Below are 20,515 nucleotides of genomic sequence, written 5' to 3'. Positions count from 1 at the left end.
AGTCCCAGGATCGAGTCCCACATCGGGCTCCCTGCTCAGCAGGGAGTCTGCTTCTCCCTCTGACCCTCCCCCCTCATGCTCTCTCTCTCTATCTCATTCTCTCTCTCAAATAAATAAATAAAATCTTAAAAAAAAAAAAAAAAAAAAATGGGATTAGCCTCATATGTTTAGCAATTTATAGAAAGGAAAAAAATTATCCAAATTTTATTAACATAATCTACTACTGGGCTAAAATTCCTGAATAGATAATTGCAAAGAAAATTATCCCCAAAGGCAATTATATTTTTATTAAAATCACTTAATTCATCAATTTCTTGACCCTCTCTTAATGACAATATTTACCACTACCTTATGTGTGTCTTAGCCTTTAAAAAAGAAAATCTAAGTGTTAGGACATTTCGCAGATTCTATCATTCTGTATATTCTGTTCAATGCAGGCTGAAAGCTGATTTGTGTTTACTGCTCACTTTCCCACCTAACAACCAGTCAAACTTTTAGAAGTGTAAATCCAGATCTCTGTAATTTACTGTTCTCTACAAGAGCATTGCAAGATGGGAAACAAATTACAACCTGCAGTTTTCTTTCTATGTTGATCTTTTTCTATTCCGGTTTGATGTGTTATTTTATTCACTTATCTGCTGAGAAACACAAGGTGTGAAATTACACTTCAGGTGTGAAAACACTTCTCTGTCTCAGAAACAGGCCTCTCCACTCTTCAAACTGCTCTACTGAGAAAGCTGTCAGAAAACCAGCAATAGGGGAGTGAATTTGTGTTTCCACAGCTGTACAGCTCCATGATTCCTATAGGAGAAGTTCAGTCCAGTCCCTGAGCCGCTCTGGCAATTCTTGCCTCGGCTTTGGCAGTGGGAATTGAGTTAATCTTGCAAACAAAAGACCTGCTCATTTCACAAGGTGCAATTTCAATCTTTATCCTGTCACAGATCACTTTCTAATGACAAGAAAGGCCATTTACTACCAAACCACCATCACTGAAGCTGAATGATATGTGTATGACAAAAGGGGAAAATAATCATTTGATAAATAATCCAGTCTGAGGGCACATAACCAAAAGAAGGGAAACGTTGCTGATTGTTCCAGCTCAAAGGTAACCTTTCCTCAGCAGTGATAATGTGTTTACTTTTCAGTGTCCGGAGCCAAGGCTGTGCCCAGGAAAGTCAACCTGTGAGGAACAGTGCAGAGTACACCTGAGGTCTTTTGGGGTTCAGTGACTTATTCCAATGAGTGCCAGCCAGAATGGACGAAGAAAGGACCAAGTAAATATACAACTTCACTGAATTCTGTTTTAATTTTTTAGAATTGATAATATTTGCTACAAAACAATACCAAGCAATATTTTATCTTCTGATGAGGATTCAGGTTGCCCCTCAGTGGCTCTAGTAACTCAAAACCATCATCAAAAGGTTGAATGGGTCATAATTCCTTGATAGTCCTCGATGCCGCTCTTCTGACCCAGCTGTGGCAGCTGCTCTACCAGTCACTGTCTCCTTCTCCATAAAGGAAGATGCCATGTATACCAGAAAAAAATTATAATAGTACACAATCCTCAATTTATCATGGCATAAAAGTATGTCATTTGAAACTCAGAAGTCATGTTTCCAAAGAAACAGCACAATACCATAGTGGTTACTTATGGAGCTCATACAAAACACTGCCCATTTGCAGCATGATGTTCTACCAATAGTACCACAGACCCTGCCCTGGGGCAGGACTGGGGCACCATGATTGTCGGGGCAAGGGAAAGGAATTCCATCACCTAACCTCCCCTTCCCTTTTAATTTAGTAATAATTACAGGATATTTTAAACATACATAAAGAGAGTAGAGAACAATATTACACACACCCAAATATCCATCACACAGACTTGTGATATTTAACATTTGTCATATTTACTACTGACCTTTTGCTTTTTGTTTGATTTTTAGGAAACAAAATATTATAATTGAGGATCCTTGGGTATTCCTCCTTGATCCTTTTTGATTTCTTCTCTCACTAAAGGTAATTACTAGCCTGGATTTGGAGTTCATCATTTTCATTGTGTAAGTAGACATAAATAAAGATAGCCAAAATATACTTAACAGAATTTTGCACATTTAAAAGTATTTAGCATTTTACTGTAGGTATTCCTGAAACTTGCCTTTGTTCATTCCACATTAAATTTTTTATATTACCTATATTGATATATACATCTGTGATTCATTTATTTTAACTGCTGTATAGTGTTCTAAACCACAATTCACTTGTCCATTCTCTTAATTAATGGATATTTATTTATAATAACCAAGAATGGAAACGATATCACTGAACATTTTTCTATATTTTGTACTGTACCAAAATTTGAGAATTTCTCCAGTATATATCTAGAAGTGGATTGCTGGCTCTTTATAAATTCTAGATACAAAATCTTTGTTATATTTATTGCTAGTATCTTCTCTCTGTTCTTATCCTTTTATTTTATAGTGACTTTTATAAGATAACTGCTTTATATTTTTGTGGAGTCTGATTTATAAATGTTTTCCTTTTCAGTTTATGGGTTAAAAGAAATTCTTTTTTTTTCTTTAAAGATTTTATTTATTTATTTGAGAGAGAGTGACCATGTGCACATGAGCAGGGGAGGGGCAGAAGGAGAGGAAGAAGCCAACTCCCCGCTGAGCAGGGAGCTGGACATGGGGCTCTGGGGCTTGATCCCAGGAACCTGGGAACATGACCTGAGCAGAAGGCAGATGCTTAAATGACTGAGCCACCCAGGCACCCCTCATTAAAAGAAATTCTTTTTTTTTTTTTTTAAGATTTTATTTATTCATTAGAGAGAGAGAGAGCACACAGGAGGGGGAGAGGCAGAGGGAGAGGGAGAGGCAGACTCCCCGCTGAGTTGGGAGTCCTGAAGTAGGGCTCGTTCCAAGGACCTGGAGATCATGATCTGAGCCGAAGGTAGATGCTTAACCATCTGAGCCACTCAGGTGCCCCTAAAAGAAATTCTTTAAGAAATCCTACCCAAACTCAATAGTCTCATATATTTTCTTCTATGAGTCATAAGAATTTACTTTTCATATTTGATATTTAATCTACCTGAAATTGATCTTTATGTGTGGTGTGAAGTAGGGATCTATTTATTTTTTCCATATGGGAAGCATTATTCATTAAATAGCCCATTACCTCCACAACTGATTTGTAATACAATGTCAGGTACCAACTTTCCAGGCTTGAGTGTCTTTCCCTCACCTGATAATAGTAATTAACATCATTTTATAATATGCCTTTGTATCTGCTAGGGAGACTCCTACTATTGTCTTTTTAAAAACTTTTCATTATTTTAAGTTCTTGTTTGGTTTAACTGGCTGTTGCATATGAACTTAGGATCAGTCTGTCAAGTTGTTTTGTTTTTTTAAAGCAAAATATACAAAAGAACCAAAACCCTGTGGGGATTTTGATTGGGATTGTACTGGATATATAGATTAATTTGGGAAAAGTTGTTGTCTTCACAATACAGAACATTCTCACCAATGAACATAGTTTACCCACCTAGTTTTCTTTTGTGTCTTTCAAAAGATTTTGTATCTTTTTCCATAATTTTCTTTTCTTACTCATCTTTTATTAATGTTATCCTTTGGTACATTAGGTATTTTCTTACTGTTGTGCATAGTAATCTTTTAAAACTCTTCTTTCTTTCCTTTTTTTTTTTTTTGAAGAGGGGAGGAGGGGCAGAGGGAGAGAGAGAATCTTAAGCAGGCTCCATGCCCAGCAGAGAGCCTGACCGGAGGCCGGATCTCAGGACTTTGAGGTCATGACCTGAGTTGAAATCAAGAGTCGGGCGCTTAACCAACTGAACCACCGAGGCACCCTTAAAACTCTTCTTCCTAACTGTTCCTGATGTATTAGAAAATAATTGGTTTTGTATGAGAAACTTATTAGTTCAAATTTGTAGATCTTCTAATGTAAACAATCATATTTTTTTTACAAATAATGGCAGTTTTCTTTCTTTCACGCTTTAAATTTTTATTTTTTTCTTATCCTAATGAATTGTCTTGAGCCTCCAGTCCAATATTGAATAAGAGTGACGACAGTAGGAATCCTTATTTTGTTCCTGACTTTATTTTTTTTTAATTTTTTTATTGTTATGTTAATCCCCATACATTACATCATTAGTTTTAGATATAGTGTTCCATGATTCATTGTTTGTGCATAACACCCAGTGTTCCATGCAGAACGTGCCCTCCTCAATACCCATCACCAGGCTAACCCATCCTCCCAACCCCCTCCCCTCTAGAACCCTCAGTTTGTTTTTCAGAGTCCATTGTCTCTCATGGTTCTTCTCCCCCTCCGATTTCCCCCCCTTCATTCTTCCCCTCCTGCTACATTCTTCTTCTTCTTTTTTTCTTTCTTAAGATATATTGCATTATTTGTTTCAGAGGTACAGATCTGAGATTCAACAGTCTTGCACAATTCACAGCGCTTACCAGAACACATACCCTCCCCAGTGTCCATCACCCAGTCACCCCGTCCCTCCCACCCCACCCCCCACTCCAGCAACCCTCAGTTTGTTTCCTGAGATTAAGAATTCCTCATATCAGTGAGGTCCTGACTTTAATAAAGGGATTTCAGGATTAAGGATGACAGTGCAGATTTTCTTTAAATGCCCACTAACGAGATTAAGCAAGTTCTGTACCTCATATTAGTTGTTGATATTGAACACCATTTTCGCCTTCCTAAGCAATTTCCTGTATCAAAGGGGCATAAAACTTAAAACTGCATTTCCCTAAATCTCCTGCCAGTAAGATCCCACTAATGAAAGCATCTTGTTTGAGACTGGAAGGTAGAAGAAAAGGGGAGCCGCATCTCTCCAGACCCAGTAACTGGCAAAGTAGGGGTTTTGCCATGGTGTTCAAACATCCTTATGAGAATCTCTTCTTTCCTGCACAAACAGCTCAGACCATTTTGGCATCTTTCCTGTGATGTCTGTACTTCTAGATTTCCTGAGGGAGCTTCAACCCTACAATAAACGTGTAATACTCAAAATATCTAGACTATTCCTATTTCCCTGACAAAATCTGACTGATATTGTAAGTGATAATCTGGTGGGGAGGGGAGACAGGGAGAGATTGGGAGCAAGAGAAATAATCTAGCATTATATCTATCTTTTACATAGCAGTTTTAGTCCTTTTACATTTATTATGATCACTGATACAATTTTTATTTATTTTTATTGTTTTGGTTTGTGTTTCTATACTGCATTTTCTATGCCTTTAAATACCCTTTCCTGATTTCTATTGACCCACTGAATTTTCTTTATTCTAATTTGTTCCCTCTATTGGTTTGAAAGTTAGATGAAAATTTTAACATGTGCTTTGATTTAATGTCTAAAATTACTCAATATCTCCACTCTCCTCTTGAGCAACATAAGGATCTCAGAATTCTTTGATTTCCATCTTCCCTTCTCATTCTTCATTTTATTTCTCTTTGTTGTTGTACTCCCAATATATTAGTCATTTTTCCTACTGCTGCTGTATTGTTTCTTGCAGTCTATACATGCTGAAATTTACCTACATGTGTACCAGTTTTTTTGTTCATTATTCCTTTCTGAACTTCACTATTTCCTTCTAAGTTCAATTTCTTTCTTCCTGAAATACATCAGTTAGTAGTTCTTTCAGTGATAAACCCTTTCAAACTTTGTGGAAAACATCTTTATTTTTCCTTCACTCAAACAGAACACTAAAAGCTGAGACTGTTTTTCTCTTGAGACTGGTGATATTGTCCCCTTCTCCTCTGGCTTCTGTCATTGCTGTTGAGAAGTCTGTCCTCAGTCTTTTTTTTTTTCTTAATATTTTATTTATTTATTTGTCAGAGAGAAAGAGAGAGCACAAAGCAGGGGGAGCAGCAGGCAGAGATTGAAGCAGGCTTCCTGCTGAGCAAGGAGCCCGATGCGGGACTCGATCCTAGGACCCCAGGATCATGACCTGAGCCTAAGGCAGACACTTAACCGACTGAGCCACCCAGGCATCCCTAGAAGTCTGTCCTCAGGCTTACTGCCATCCTTCTGCAGGTAACTTGGTTTAAAAACAAAACAAAACAAAACAAAACAAAACAAAAAAACAAAACAACCACCACCAACAAATTAACAGCTTGATTGAGATATAATTTATGTATCATGGTAATGGTATTTCCGCCTCGTTGCTTTTCTGTCTAGAGTTTCTGACTAACTTTAATATTGTTGTGGGAATTAAGTGAGTTAATGGAAGTAAAGGATTATCACCTATGCACTCTGTAAATTAGTGCCACATATAAATCTTCGTTTGAATTGGCCATAATTCTGAGCACACAGTGGTTGCTAATAAACACTATATTTAGCTGAAAAATGGGCCAGGATTTTGAAAGGTGGTATGCCCCATATCTGTTCATTTTCATTTAGTCCTTTCTTCCCCTGCACTCCATTTGTACAGCTCACCCTCGGCATCCCACCTGTTCTTCACACTCGACATGAGGCAGCTTGATATGCTTTTTTGTTTTTCTTTGCTCTAGTCTCTGCTATTGTGAGTGCCTAACAAGGTTAACATGGTGCTGCTTTAAGTATTATCATTTGGGATGTAATTATCACATGTGGCTAATCATGCACATGCTGAGAGGCTGGGAACTTGTTGTTTTTAACTGGAGGGGACATCTTAATGTTAGTTTTTGACAAGAACCATTATATGTGTGTATATACACACACACATATACACAATGCAGTAATGCACTGTAGAAAGAGACATAGTGAAAATAAAGATGGAGAAAGAGAACCTACCAACAGAATAGCTAATACATTTTTTTTTTTAACTTAGCACTTGTATCGGTAACATTAGCTTGTTAACCTCATTTAATAGGGAAGGAAATGAAATTCAGAGAGGTTAAATCAACTGTCGAGGCCATGCAGTAATTGGGTGGCAGGCAGAACAGAGCTGCTAAATTGTTAGTGAATTGCTTTCCCATGAAGCCAAATTCGAAGGATAATCAAATGTTTCTAATTCTCCATGGAAACTTTTTCAAAAGCATTTGTAAATGCATATTGGGATTTCATATGACTACTAGATGCTACAAACTGCTTTTTCACCTGGACCATCAACCATGTACAGATGTGGAGACTATTCCTTGCCATCAGTTTGTAGACTAGCCTATACCACCTTAACAGCAATAATGAAAATATTTTTGAACACTGACCACACATACTAAATGAGGTATTACCTTGAAAATGACTGGCATGACTCTTGGCACACTGTTATGTGATTAGTTCATGTTGTTACTTCATTTATATGTTGTTTCTAAATAGGTTCAATGGGCTAGTTTTAGTAATTTTCAAATAGCCTATTTTATCATCCCTAGCCCACCTATTATTTAAAAAAAAAAAAAACATATAACATGGGCATTTTCCAAAAATAAAGAAGAAAAAGATATGTAGACAGATGTAAATCTAGATACAAGTCTATCTATCTGTATCTACATCTACATCTATCTGTCCATCCATCCATCCATCCATCCATCCATTGGATGAACAGAGAAAAGCTTAAAGTTAGAAATCAGGAAGTGCCTAATCACATACTTTCTCTTGGGATGGGTGTGGTTTATAGAGGGTGCTATAGAAGATGCACTCAGGTTCAGTTGCTTGGTACTCTATCCTGTCCAAGGTTGAGTCAGGGGAATAAGGTTGGACCTTGAGATGTCAACATAATCAAAAACAATGTAATTCTAACCACAGAAGCTAAGGTTCATGTTTTATTTTTACCCACCTGATCCAGCTGAACTATTCTAGACCAGACTAGCTTTTTCTGCCTAATATTGTATAAATAGAATTTTCAAATACACTGAAAATTTGAAATAATTGTACAGTGGATACCCATAGACTTACTTCCTAGATTCTTCATTTGTTATATTTTGCTTTGTGCTATGGACTGAATGTGTGTATTCTCCCAAAAGTTATATGTTGAAGCCTTAATCCCCAATGTGATGGTATTTGGATGTGTGACCTTTAGGAGGTAATTAGTTCATGAGGGTGGATCCCTCATGAATGAGATTAGTGCCCTTATAAGAAAAGACAAGAGAGAGATGATTTCTCTCTCTGCCATGTGAGGATACAGCAAGAAGGTATCTGTCTGCAAAGCAGGAAGAGGAACCAAATCAGCTGGACTTCGATCTTGAACTTCCCAGCCTCCAGAACTGTGAGAAATAAATTTCTGTGAAGCCACTTAGCGTATGGCATTTTTGTTGTAGTAGCCCAAGCTCAGACCATTTTCTTTCTCATATACCTGCGTATCTATCTACCCATCAATCCCTCTTAGCTGTATTCATCATTATTCTTCACCCCTAAACATTTCTGCATACATTTAAATAACCAGAGCTCAATATTTTATCGTTCTTTTCTACTTTAAGGTAAAATTTACACACAGTGAAATGCACAAAGCCTAGTACCATTTGGTAAGTTTTGACAAATGCAAACATCCATTTAACTCATACTCCCATCGAAATATAGAACATGCCCATCACCTCAGAATATTCTTTCATGTCCATGCCCAGTTCATCTCGACACTGATACCAATCCTGAGGCAACCACTCTTCTGCTTATTTTCACTATAGATGAGTTTTGCTTATTCGAGAACTTCCTACGAATGGAGTCATGTAACAGGTACTCAGTATGTTTTTGAGATCCCATGTTAATTTCCTTTTTAGTTGTTGAATAGTATTCCACTATATAAATATATCTTCGTTTATTCATTCATGTGGACATGAGGGCTCTTTGCAGTTTTGCCATTATGAATAAATCTGTTCTGAACATTCTTGTGCAGGTCTTTTATTCTTCGTCTTCTTTTTAACATGTGGATAAATGCCTAAAAATAGAACTGTTGGATTTTCAGCGCAAGTTTAGTTGTATAAGAAACTGCCAGGCCTTTTCCCAAGTGGTTGTTCCATTCCCACCAACAATGTATGCTCCACATCCTCACCAACACTTGATGGAATCAGCCTTACTTTTAGCCTTTCTAGTGCATGTCATGGAGACTCATATCTAAGAATGCTCTCACCAGCTTCTGCCCATCAAAGCAAAACCTGCCTCTCACTGAGCCCTCTCCCCCAAGTATTTACCTCGGAATTTGGAGAAGGGGGGCTTACATTTCAGTGGTTTATTTCTTCTAAGGCCCTAATAGAGAAGAGGAATTTCGTCTACTATCTGTCCGCCTTTCCACTATCTTGCTTAGAAAGAAAAGTTTAAAGTGTCCGAACAGTCATCCGACTGGATCAAGCTGGCGAGTTCAAAGTTCTCCTCTGTTTCATGATATATTTTGAGGCAAAAGATTCTCCCTTCTAAATCTCAGCCTTTCTCCCAGTTTCTAGCAATATTTAGAAACTTTGATATTCGAGAGAAGAAAATTTCCCAATATTCAGGCTCAACCTATTCTCTTTCAGGCTTCCCTAAGGACCATTCTTCAATTATCATAGCTACTCTGTAAAGCAGGATTGGTGTCCCCTGTTTACAGAAGAGGGAACTGTCCCTGAGCCCAGAGGCTTATGCACAGGGTTTTAGGACCCTCGCACGAGTGTTCCCACACATGCCTCTCCCCTTGTGGGCAGCTCCTCATGGTAGACTCTGACCCGTGATGCTCTGGTGGCACCTCCTACCCTCCATCCACCTCATGGGGACAGTGCACTTGGCCGTCTCCCTCAGCCACCCATCACCTCCAGGCCCACTCATCCCGTAGCTTGCATCCTCTCTCCTCCCCACTTTCTTCCAACTCTGCTCAGTTATCTCATAAAACTCTTGTTCTGTCTCTTATTTTCTTCCATATGGGAACTAAAAATGTACCCTCAGCTTGCCTGATGACTGCCAAAGTAGTGCTGGTGGCATAATAAAGTGAGACATAATGAAGAACCAACGCCATCAACATCTAAAGCCCTCGAAAGTACCAAGAGATCCCTTTTACAATCTCCACAAAGGCACCTTCTACTTTCTCAACCCCTCCTAATTAAACTGGCTTTTCCTCAAGTGCTGGAATTCTACATAAACAAAAAACTTGTGTCTTCACTACTGGGTTTCTGTTTTAATGAACAGCATCACAGCAACATTGTTTTCTATTACTTTGGTTGCAAAGATACAGCATGTCAGTTAGGGTTTAAATTAAATTGCAACATTATGTCTACAAAAAATCATGTAGCAAATGCCAAACTGACTTAAACTTCTGGAATAAAGTCAATTTCTAAATTAGGACTTGCCTTTTTTTTCTGTTCAGTTTTAAATATTTGTTACAAGAATTTCCTCTTTGGCATGTTTTCTCTTATATAGAAATGTATAATGATGCAATAGTACCATCCTCAACATCACAGCTTTCTATGTAGTATTTCTACCTAGAAAGTATGTATGATTACAATTCCATTTTACAGATGAGGAAACTGAAATTCAGGAAAGTGTACTAACTTCCAGCTCGTAAGTGGCAGAGCCTGAGTTCACACCTTAGTTTGTTAGCCCCCAGCTGATGTTTTCTTAGCCTCCACATTACCACCCAGCACACAGATTAAAGCTTCCCAGCGTGGATTGGAACAGGTCATGACGGTGTGATTCACCCCCCCACCATTCTCTGCAGCTCCACCATGTTCCTCCCAAGTAGTTATCCAGAACTCACCAAATTTCAGGAGGATAGGGGAAAACTGGAAAAAGCTCTAAAAGAAGAGCAGTAAATCCAGATCTTTAATAAATCCAGAGCTATTTTTAAAAAACAAAGCTGTATCTAGCAAAGAGACTAGCTGTGTGATTAATAATCAGCACCTATGATGTATGTTAAATAGCTCTCACGTGGCCATGAGCATCAACACAGAACATGGCTTATGTACCCACTCTCTTGTTAGCCAGAGTGCTGGGTTTCCCTTATTACGTTGCTCTAATGGTGTTAATAGACTGACTAACAAGATACACCTAACAAAGACTTTGTGGGCTGCAGCACAGATAAAGACTAAGAAGAGTGAGAGCCTGGATTTGGCTATAGAAGCTGACACTTTTCTGCCAGCTTGGCTGGCTCCTCGCCTGATGCTGACATGTGAGGCCAGAGCCTGCCTATTGACTCCTTCAGCCTCCCACATTGTTATCAACTTCATCCTTATTTCAGTGAGACTCTGGTCCCTGGGATGGACAGGCTCATTTGCCCTCCACACTACCCTTTCTAGTTTACCTTCTGGACTTGAAAGGCTAGAAATGCAACAACATTTTTCAGACTCTCTTGCAACTAGAATTCTAGATACAAATTAGGTTCCTCTGCTTGTATGAACTTGCATGAGATCCAGAAGGCAGAAGTGAGGCAGAAACCATCTTCCTGTCCCCTTTTAAGCTATTTTTGCTGACAATCATTAAAACCGAGCTAATATTTAGCAGCATTATTCCAATGCTCAGTCTCTAACTTCTTGTGTCCTCATAGACAGCTGTGGCTGTTTCCAGCAGCACCATTTTTATTCCGGCTTTCTGAGCCCGGGACTGCAGCTACAGGAGTGTCTTGGGCCCCTCTTTCTAGTGGTGATCTCCAAAGTGGTAGCTCTCCTGGTAAGTCAGGCTTATATTGCCCCAGATCCTCTTCCACCTCCTCCTCTGTCGGCACCATAACCACTAACATTTCTTGTATGCATACTGTGTGTTAGGCACTAGGCTAAATGCTTTAGAGAAATCATTTTATTTAATCCCCCCCACCACCAAAACCCATAAAGAAAGTGTTATTGGGGCACCTGGGTGGCTCAGTCGTTAAGCGTCTGCCTTCGGCTCAGGTCATGATCCCAGGGTCCTAGGATTAAGCCCCATATCAGGCTCCCTGCTCCACGGGAAGCCTGCTTCTCCCTCTCCCACTCCCCCTGCTTGTGTTCCCTCTCTCGCTGTGTCTCTTTCTGTCAAATAAATAAATAAATAAAATCTTTAAAAAAAAAAAAAGAAAGTATTATTAATATCACTTTGTTCCAGATGAACCTACTGAGATTCAGAATAGAGAGTTAAATTGTACTGGATCAGAGCGAAGCTAATGGGTAAGTGGGTAGAGCTGGACTTTGACCCCGGATCTGCCTCACTCCAAAGCCTATGCTCTGCCTCTTTAAAGGTATTTGCAGGCCTGGAACCTATTAGCAGATTTTAATTGCCCATACACATTATGTTGCTGAAGAGACATCATTCTTTTCCCTTTAACCATATACATGTAGAGGCCAGTCTATTTTGCATCGAGATATATCCAGATATCGAAGAAGCCTTCAATCTAATTAGATAGAAAGGCATTTAAAATATTAAGAGGTATCACTTTGTAAAAACATGTCTAAGTCATTCTGAAATCAATTCTTTATAAAAGTTAAAGAATTAAGACCAAAGCAAACACAGCCTTCTGCTTGCTCCTGGAAGGCCCAGAGCTGGGCATCCAGACATGCACTTACCAGGCGCTCTATTAACAGCGAGGTTTCGGAAATGGCTGCCTTTGATCATTTCCACGGATAATCGCCCCGTTGTGGCGTTGTAGGACAGCCCCACCAACAGCTCTGGCGCTCCTCCATGAGACAGCGACTGCGTGGATGAAGCACTATCACTGTGAGAAACTGCAGATGGGCTGAGCGGAGACTCTCCACTCTGGAGGGGAAGAACAACAAAGAACCCATTGGTCCACGCTGTACTACTCTCTTACAGAAAGCCGATATTATGTTTGGTGAAACCGTGGCCCAATCTCAACTGCTGCCAAAGATTACTAACAGCGCACTTGGTGTGAATGATAATGGGCCTGGGGAGTGCAGTCATGGATGAGACGCCCCACGTTATTTGCTGACATATTTGCTTCGAGAGCTGTCTCCATTCAACATTTCCTCTCTAAAGACAAAATGGACAAAGATATTATTACTAGTGTAAATCAAATGCTCTCAGATACACTAAGAGCTAATAATACATTTAATATAGACCCAAATTCCCTCCTGTGTCATTTGTGCTTGAATGTTTCTATGGAACCCATCCACTCTAGGCATGAGTTTTGTTTCTGTTCGCTGCAGCTTCTTGATGAATGTAGCAACACAGGAGGCACTTTGTCTTCACTAGAAAAGAAATGACCATGACCATCTACCACCACATAGAACATTTGGCCCCTAGTTCTGCTTCCTAGGGGTGTCAGGAACACACCAGATGCTATTACCACCCCCCCCACCGAGGAAATGAATTACATTGAAAATGAGCACTTTTATGACTGTTTGGTAAAACAGTCCATGATTGGACTGTGGATCTCAGAGACTTTGCACACACCAGGTGAGCCTAGGAGAGAGACGATGCTTTCTGTCCTGTTTATTCACACACCTGCTTCTCCAAAGTGCCCACCTTTCTACACCAGACACATTGGGAGGAGGAGAGCAAAGTAAGTCAGGATGTTGACTCTCACCTCAAGAAGCATAGTGGGCACTGGCCCTGGGGGGAGGAGGGGGGCAAGACAGCCAGCCTCCAAGAACCACCACCTCCTCCACCAGAAACAAGTGCATCAGACTTAGCTCAAACTTTCTTCTCAACATCTAAAGTCATTTCCTAAACTTGTTATCAAAAACCCCACAAAGGGACACCTCGGTGGCTCAGGTCATGATCCCAGAGTCCTGGGATCGAGCCCCGGTCAGGCTCCTTGCTCAGCGGGGAGCCTGCTTCTCCCTCTCCCACTCCCCCTGCTTGTACTCTCTCTCTCTGACAAATAATTAAATAAAATCTTTTTTAAAAAAAACCCACAAAATAAACACATTAAAAGGAATTAAATATTCTTCACATCTGTAGGAAAAAATCCTGTTGACCAAGCCATGGCAGAGCCCTGGGCTTTCAAGAACACAATATGAAAACCATAGAGAGAGCTGGTTTTGATAGTTGCCATATAGGCCCTGCTGTCTAGATGATGACAATCCAGTAGTGACATATTTGCTTAGTTTGGGTAAGGATCACCCCTCCCCTGTGCTTCTACAGAAGCATCTACCAAGGCACCTATCACAACAGAGCTTGCCTCTCCCATCACATTTGAATCCTTGTAAATTACTCAGTCTAGTGCATAGCCCAATGCCTGGCATATAATCATGATTAACAGATAACTGATGAATTTTTACCTTCAAAGTTCTTTCACACTGGCTCATCTTCCCCACTCAACTCTGTGTCTCTAGGACAGGACCTGGCACAGAGAAATAGGGGTGAGATCATACCTACTCCTATGCCTTATAGTGCAGGATTCCTTCTGACCTCCTCTGACTTCTATTTTCCATGATTTCACGTATACTTTACTCAGAGCTTAAGAAAAAAGAGAGATTTAAGCAGAAATGAGAAATGATCTGGCTTATGGTTTTTTGGGTTTTTTTTTTAGATTTTATTTACTTTAGAGAGAGGTAGAGAGCACGAGTGGGGGGAGGGGCAGAGGGAGAGAGAGAATCCTATGCAGACTCCGCACTGAGCTCGGGGCCAGATGTGGGGCTCCATCCCAGGATCGAGATCATGACCTGAACCAAAATCCAGAGTCGGACACTTAATGGACTGAGCCACCCAAGTGCCCCTAAAAGGTTCATTTGGGTCCCTGGGTTGGGAATAGTCTGTAAGGGGCAAAGGCAAAAGGAGGAAGACCACTGGGAGGCCATTTCAATAATCCAGCAGAGTTAGGTTCTGGTTATAGTTTGAAGATAGAGCCCAGAGGATTTCAGGTTGACCTGAACAACTAAAAGGATGAAATTGCCTTTAGCCAAGATGGGAAGGCTGTAGGTAGAATAGATTTAGGGAGACAACTCTGGAGATACTAATTTTGAGATAGCTATTAAAACTTTAAGTGGCTGGATCTCCCATCACTACACTCCAGGCTTTCTGGCTCCTCTCCTCCCCCTAGACAGGACGAGCTCCTTCCTACTTCTCGATGCCTGCATGTGCCATTTCCTCCGCCTAGAATCCTTGGTCATCCACAGGTCACCAGTCTTGATCCCTTGATTTGTGGAGTTCTGTGTTTTATTACCACCTCAAAGACACATTCTCTGACCCTCCTTAACCAACAGCAGCCTCTATCCCTCTCTCTCTCCCCTTGCAAACCCTGGTTTTCTCTTGTTGCCCCTCAGCCACCAGGCTGAAAGCTCTTGAGGCCAGAGGCATCACCCTTTTTGTTCTTTCCCCCATCCCCTCTGCCTGTACAGCACCTGACATGGCGGGCACTCAGGAAACGTTTCTGAATGGATGACTGATTGGCCCAATAGCCCACGATGAGCTACCTGATCTTTTTACATGGTTTTTAGAAGGAGGCCCTCATACTAGATGACATTTAACCCCCAGCAATAGTGGGTTGTCCATCTTGGAGACATACAAGCTGTGCGGGGATGCAGAGGATAAGGCACATGGGAGGAGCGCGGGCATATACCTGGAAGGTCTTAGGAGTGGCTGGAGATCAGGGCTGCCGTGGTAGCCTACTCAGACACACGTGTTAAGGAGCTCCCCTTCAAAGTCCCATCTCTGAGATCCATCATAATGCAGAGTAAGGGTGGCGCAAGAGGGAGATGGTCAGACCACAGGTCAGTTAATCAGCAGGCTAAGCCCTCCCCCCACACTTGCTGTCATTTCCAGAAATGGACAGGGAATACATCCATCGGCTTATAGGGAAGATGGACACGAAGAAAAAAACCCATTGTACCATGAAGTGCAAATCATGGCTTATAAGGATGGGGAGAGCCAAATGGAAAATTAAATTAAGGTGTTTGAATTCACAGGCTGAATGTACTAAATCAAGGGCTGACAATTCCAGATCCTTGAACATACCCGCATCATTAGCAGCACCATTTAACATACTCACGCTGATATTACTTCTTGGCTCCAGAACCAGAGTCACTTTCATTTCCCCTTCTGGGTGCAGGTGCCTGAGCTGGAATAGCTTCTCTCCCATCATTCTCTCACGGGTCATCTTGCGGGCAGCATACAGACGGAAGCGGGCAGCACAGGCAGCCACATGTCTGGGCTCCAGCTTGGTGAAGGTGACCTTCTCCGTGAAGACAGGGTTGGGGCCTCTCTGTATGCTTGTCCTGCCCCTCTGTTTCTTACTGGGCAGCAGCACTACGTGAACTTGCCAGGAGTTGACACCACTTCGGTCCTTATCTGGGAGGCCCTGTGCTCTCACAATGGTCACTGTGAGCTTCTGGCTGGAGGCTCTATATTCAAAGATGACATCCAGGTCACCACATTTTGAGATGGGCTCCAAGACCCCAGCTGGCACCTGGAAATTGGCCCCATCCTGTTCCTGTTGCAGATAGAGGAAGAGATTAGGAATGCAAATGATAATGCCCAAATACCCTTTGGTGAGATGGTGCCCCTCTGTGCTCCTTCGGAACCCTGTACTTTTTGACTGCTAGCACATACCCCTATACATTAGAAGGGTCTAGACATAGACATACTGGTCTATGTCTCCCTTGGACTGTGAATTCTCTAGGGGTACAGTCTCTGGCATATGGTGAGCCTTCATGAATGTTTTTGGAATGAATGAAGAAAGCTTTTATAATTTGCAAAGTGTTTTTATATACACTGACTCTCAAAAAGTACAAGTGACCACTATCATTGAAACTGAGATACTAAGTCTAAAATTAGTCAACTATGCAACTGCCAAGAAACAACTTTTTCTGGAGTCTCCAGGAGAAATGGTTGAGTCTGGGCCTGTGCTCCAAGGGCCAGGACTTCCTGCAGATGAGAATCCTTATGGGGCCCAACGACAGGTGATCCTTCAGTAGATTTTCAAGCTACATGGGAGAAAAGGTTTTAGAGTTGAGCTTCTCAAACGTTCATGTGGACTTGAGTCACTCAGAGTTTCTGATTCCGTAGGCCTGGGGTGGGGCCTGAGACTCTGAACATCTCAGGTCCTGAGGATGCCACAGCTAGCCTCAAGATACACTTTGAGTACGAAGGGTTTAGGAGGACACCTACAGCAACCACTTAGCAAACAGCAATACTGGATGTGGAGACAGAACCCCTGGGTTGAAAGCATAACTCTACCACGTGCTAGCTTTTTGGTTCTAGCCAAAAAGGCCACCCTCTCTGCGCTCTAGCTGCAAAATGAGCATTAAGATGCCTACTTGATGGAGTGCTGTGGTGAGGTTTTATGAGATAGGGAAAAATACCTGGCTTAGACCAGACTCCATCAATATCTATTCCCATCAATGGACTGATGCTGCCTATTTTCAAGCATGGGCCCCTCATTATAAAATAGCACCCTTAGACAACAATTCACCCATAGCCACTCAGATCTGATGACCTCACAGAGAAAGCTGAGCTGACCTGCATTACTATAGTGAAGTACTCTCCAACAAACTATAAAGAATGTCAACATAATTTGATTTTTTTTCTATGAACGCATGATACTTTAAACTTTTTGAGCTGATTTTTGCTGTAAATTGGAATCCATTCTCATTTATGTAATTGAACACCAGACTTTGCTAATTTAAAGACTACTTTAAAATATATAATAAAGCACCTCAAAAATGCACATTCATCAACAGGACTTTCCCCGCAGAGTTGAGGTAAAAGTGCACAGTTCGCTGGAGTGAGACATCCTCGGGGACCCCAGGTCTACCACTTCCTCCCCCTAGGGCATTGGACGAGTTATCTAATCCTTTCCACTCTTGGTTTTCTTCAAGAGTAAAACGGGGATGAAAACTATTTATAGGGTTGTTGTGAAAATGAAAGGATTTGACACGCGGAAGACATGGAATAAATGCCTTCTCTTTTAAAATTCACATTAGTCTACCAAGAAAATTCAGGCTTCTTGCAAAATAAGGGAAGCTCCTTATATTCTTTCCTCAGCATGCATTCATGTGAGAGTGTTTCTATTCAGAGGTACTTAGTTTCAAGTGATAAAAGTGGTTGCTATAGAGACTTCAGAATACAACTGACTAGTGTAGATATAATATTAGAAGCAAGTCTCCAAGGAGTTAGGCTAACTCAGAAATCAAGTCACAGTCTTCTGTTAAAACTCCCATCTATTTTAGCTTACTCTTGATCATCTCTATATTGCTTGCTGGATCAGAAGTAATGATAGCCAACATCCACTAAGCCCTTTCTTGTGCCGGGTACCCTACTAAACCCTTTACAGATGGCAAAAGCCCACTGTTATGCACTTTAGACCTTCTTGTTTTAGACCTTTTGTTAGGTCTCCCCCTACAGGTGCAGTCTTTCAGGCTCTAAGTAGCTTAGGCCTGACTCAGCCCAAGGAGGTCCCGCCTCCTGCCCATGCGATGCGACTCTCAACTCCCACCACAGGCCTCTCTGTTGATGTTAAGGCTTGGAAAGTTACAGAATCCTGGCTGGCATTCATGTACATAAAGTCCAGCAAGTGTGTGAGGTTAATGCCCCATGCAGTAAACTTGTCTCCCCTTGGACAAGTGTCCTGAGAGCAGTTTAATACAGCTTCTTACCGCACAGTCCCACACGATCAAGCCATGGGTCACACTTAGTGGTGGCCAACTTGATTACACATTCTCATATGGCTCTCCTTTCTTCCCTGCCTCACTCCCGCCTTGTCCCTCACTCTTGTTCCCAGGGATTGTATATCCTGACAAAGTAGGCTCTGCTTTTTGGGAAATCCAGCTAAGAAATATTATCTTTTAAAATATTCACATTAGGGGCGCCTGGGTGGCTCAGTCGTTAAGCGTCTGCCTTCGGCTCAGGTCATGATCCCAGGGGCCTGGGATCGAGCCCCGCATCAGGCTCCCTGCTCCGCGGGAAGCCTGCTTCTCCCTCTCCCACTCCCCCTGCTTGTGTTCCCTCTCTCGCTGTGTCTCTCTCTGTCAAAAAATAAATAAAAAAATCTTTAAAAAAAAAAAAAATAAAAAAAAATAAAATATTCACATTAACCTAATGAGGGAGGAATTTTATTTTATTTTATTTTTTTTTTAAAAGATTTTATTTATTTATTTGAGAGAGAGAATGAGAGAGAGAGCATGAGAGGGGTGAGGGTCAGAGGGAGAAGCAGACTCCCTGCCGAGCAGGGAGCCCGATGCGGGACTCGATCCCGGGACTCCAGGATCACGACCTGAGCCGAAGGCAGTCGCTTAACCAACTGAGCCACCCAGGCGCCCGAGGGAGGAATTTTAATATCTTCATTTTATGGGGGAGGAAACTTAAGATTTAGAAACTCACACCCTGCCCCCAACCTCATATGCCCTGCCAGGACGATGCAGGATTTTCCAGTATTAATGCTCAAAATCCCAAACCTTATGTCGAACTACGATGTCTTCCTTCTTCTCCCCAAGTCTCTCACCATAGCTATTTATGTTTGTAGTAAGTGTGTGGGGTGAGGCGGGGGTAAGATGAAAGATGGAAAGACATACTACTTTGAATTTCACATCCTTTTAAGTCCTTGCTCTTAATTATAGTTAATAGTTCCCAGTTTTGTCAGCAACTTCAATGCAAGGTAAAAATATTCGGGTCACTGAGTCTCTCTCCACTTATCCATCAGGCTATCTATTCAGACAAATGCTTGCTCCAGCTGCAGGTCTGTGGAAGTCCTTTGGAGGTCTCTGAAATGACTCTCCTCAGAACCCTGCCTAAGACAGAGCTGGAGGCCATAGCCAGGCTCTGGACAGGGCCGAGCCAAGCAGTAGCACAGGGAAGCTGGGCTTTGTGGCCCCTTCCTGGGTTGATCTGAAACAAAGATTTGGGAAGGCTGGTATTTTCATAGCAATTAATTATTTCAACACATGTTACCTATCACCAGGCTCTCCTCATACGGGTACTGTTAATACCACTAATCCATCTGACCTTCCTGCAAGGTAAAAAATCTCTTCATTTTTATCCCCATTTGGCAGATTTTAATTAACTTCTCAAGGCCAACGAGTTAATCAGTGGAAAGCAGAGATGAAAAGTGGGACACCTGCCTCCCTGTGTGCTCAAAATCGCCAGCCACCCTCCCATTGTCTTCCCTGCCAAGCCTTGGGTCTGCAGGAAAAAGTCGATGGCCTTTTCCAGCAGAGAAGAGCAGTGTTCAAAAATAACAGGTAGTCACACTGCATGGCTGGTTTTCTTCTGGGGCAAAATAAATTATTCTCTTAGTTCTAATATCCTGATTTTTCTTTAAGATGGGAATACCTGTGCCATGCTGTCAAAACCCTCGTAGGTTTAAAGATTTTCTATCAGATGGAAAGCCTTTGTGTTTTAGTAAGATAGGCCTGATGTCATCTGTGTGGTCCCAAGTAAACAGACCTGCAATATGTTCCCGATGCCAGATACACGGGGGAAGACAGGGTTCTTAACACAGCTAAGAGGCAAATAAATCAATTCTTAAAAGGCAAGCTAAGCCTGCAAAGCAGGCAGTTACAGGAACTGCCTCCGAGCTGTATCTGAGGTTCTACCGTAGGAGCACCAAATTACAGTTTTTGTCTCAAAATAGATAGGAGGTTGAATGGAGCACACAGAGATGTCTGGGTATTTTTGGAGTCTGGGAACATTCAGTGCTCTCAACACCAAATCTTCTATGAAAGCTCCATGAGTTAGGCAGATGGGAGGTTACCT

General features: G+C 41.5%; 1 protein-coding gene across 6 annotated transcripts in view; it reads right to left on the bottom strand.

The window, feature by feature from the left end:
* The window catches only part of SYT16 (synaptotagmin 16), a 245,075-nt gene that overhangs the window by 8,838 nt on the left and 215,722 nt on the right, over positions 1–20,515 (bottom strand). For all 6 annotated transcript variants that reach the window (XM_032405259.1, XM_032405255.1, XM_032405257.1 and 3 more), the window contains 2 exons: positions 15,816–16,256; positions 12,430–12,619 (listed from right to left, as the gene is read on the bottom strand). In XM_032405259.1, coding sequence (XP_032261150.1) covers positions 12,430–12,619; positions 15,816–16,256 — 631 coding nt within the window. The remainder of the gene's footprint in view (positions 1–12,429; positions 12,620–15,815; positions 16,257–20,515) is intronic.

Source organism: Phoca vitulina, unplaced genomic scaffold (genome assembly GCF_004348235.1).
Source record: "Phoca vitulina isolate PV1807 unplaced genomic scaffold, GSC_HSeal_1.0 scaffold7, whole genome shotgun sequence".
Lineage (NCBI taxonomy): Eukaryota > Metazoa > Chordata > Mammalia > Carnivora > Phocidae > Phoca > Phoca vitulina.
This window is presented reverse-complemented; position numbering and strand designations above follow the sequence as displayed.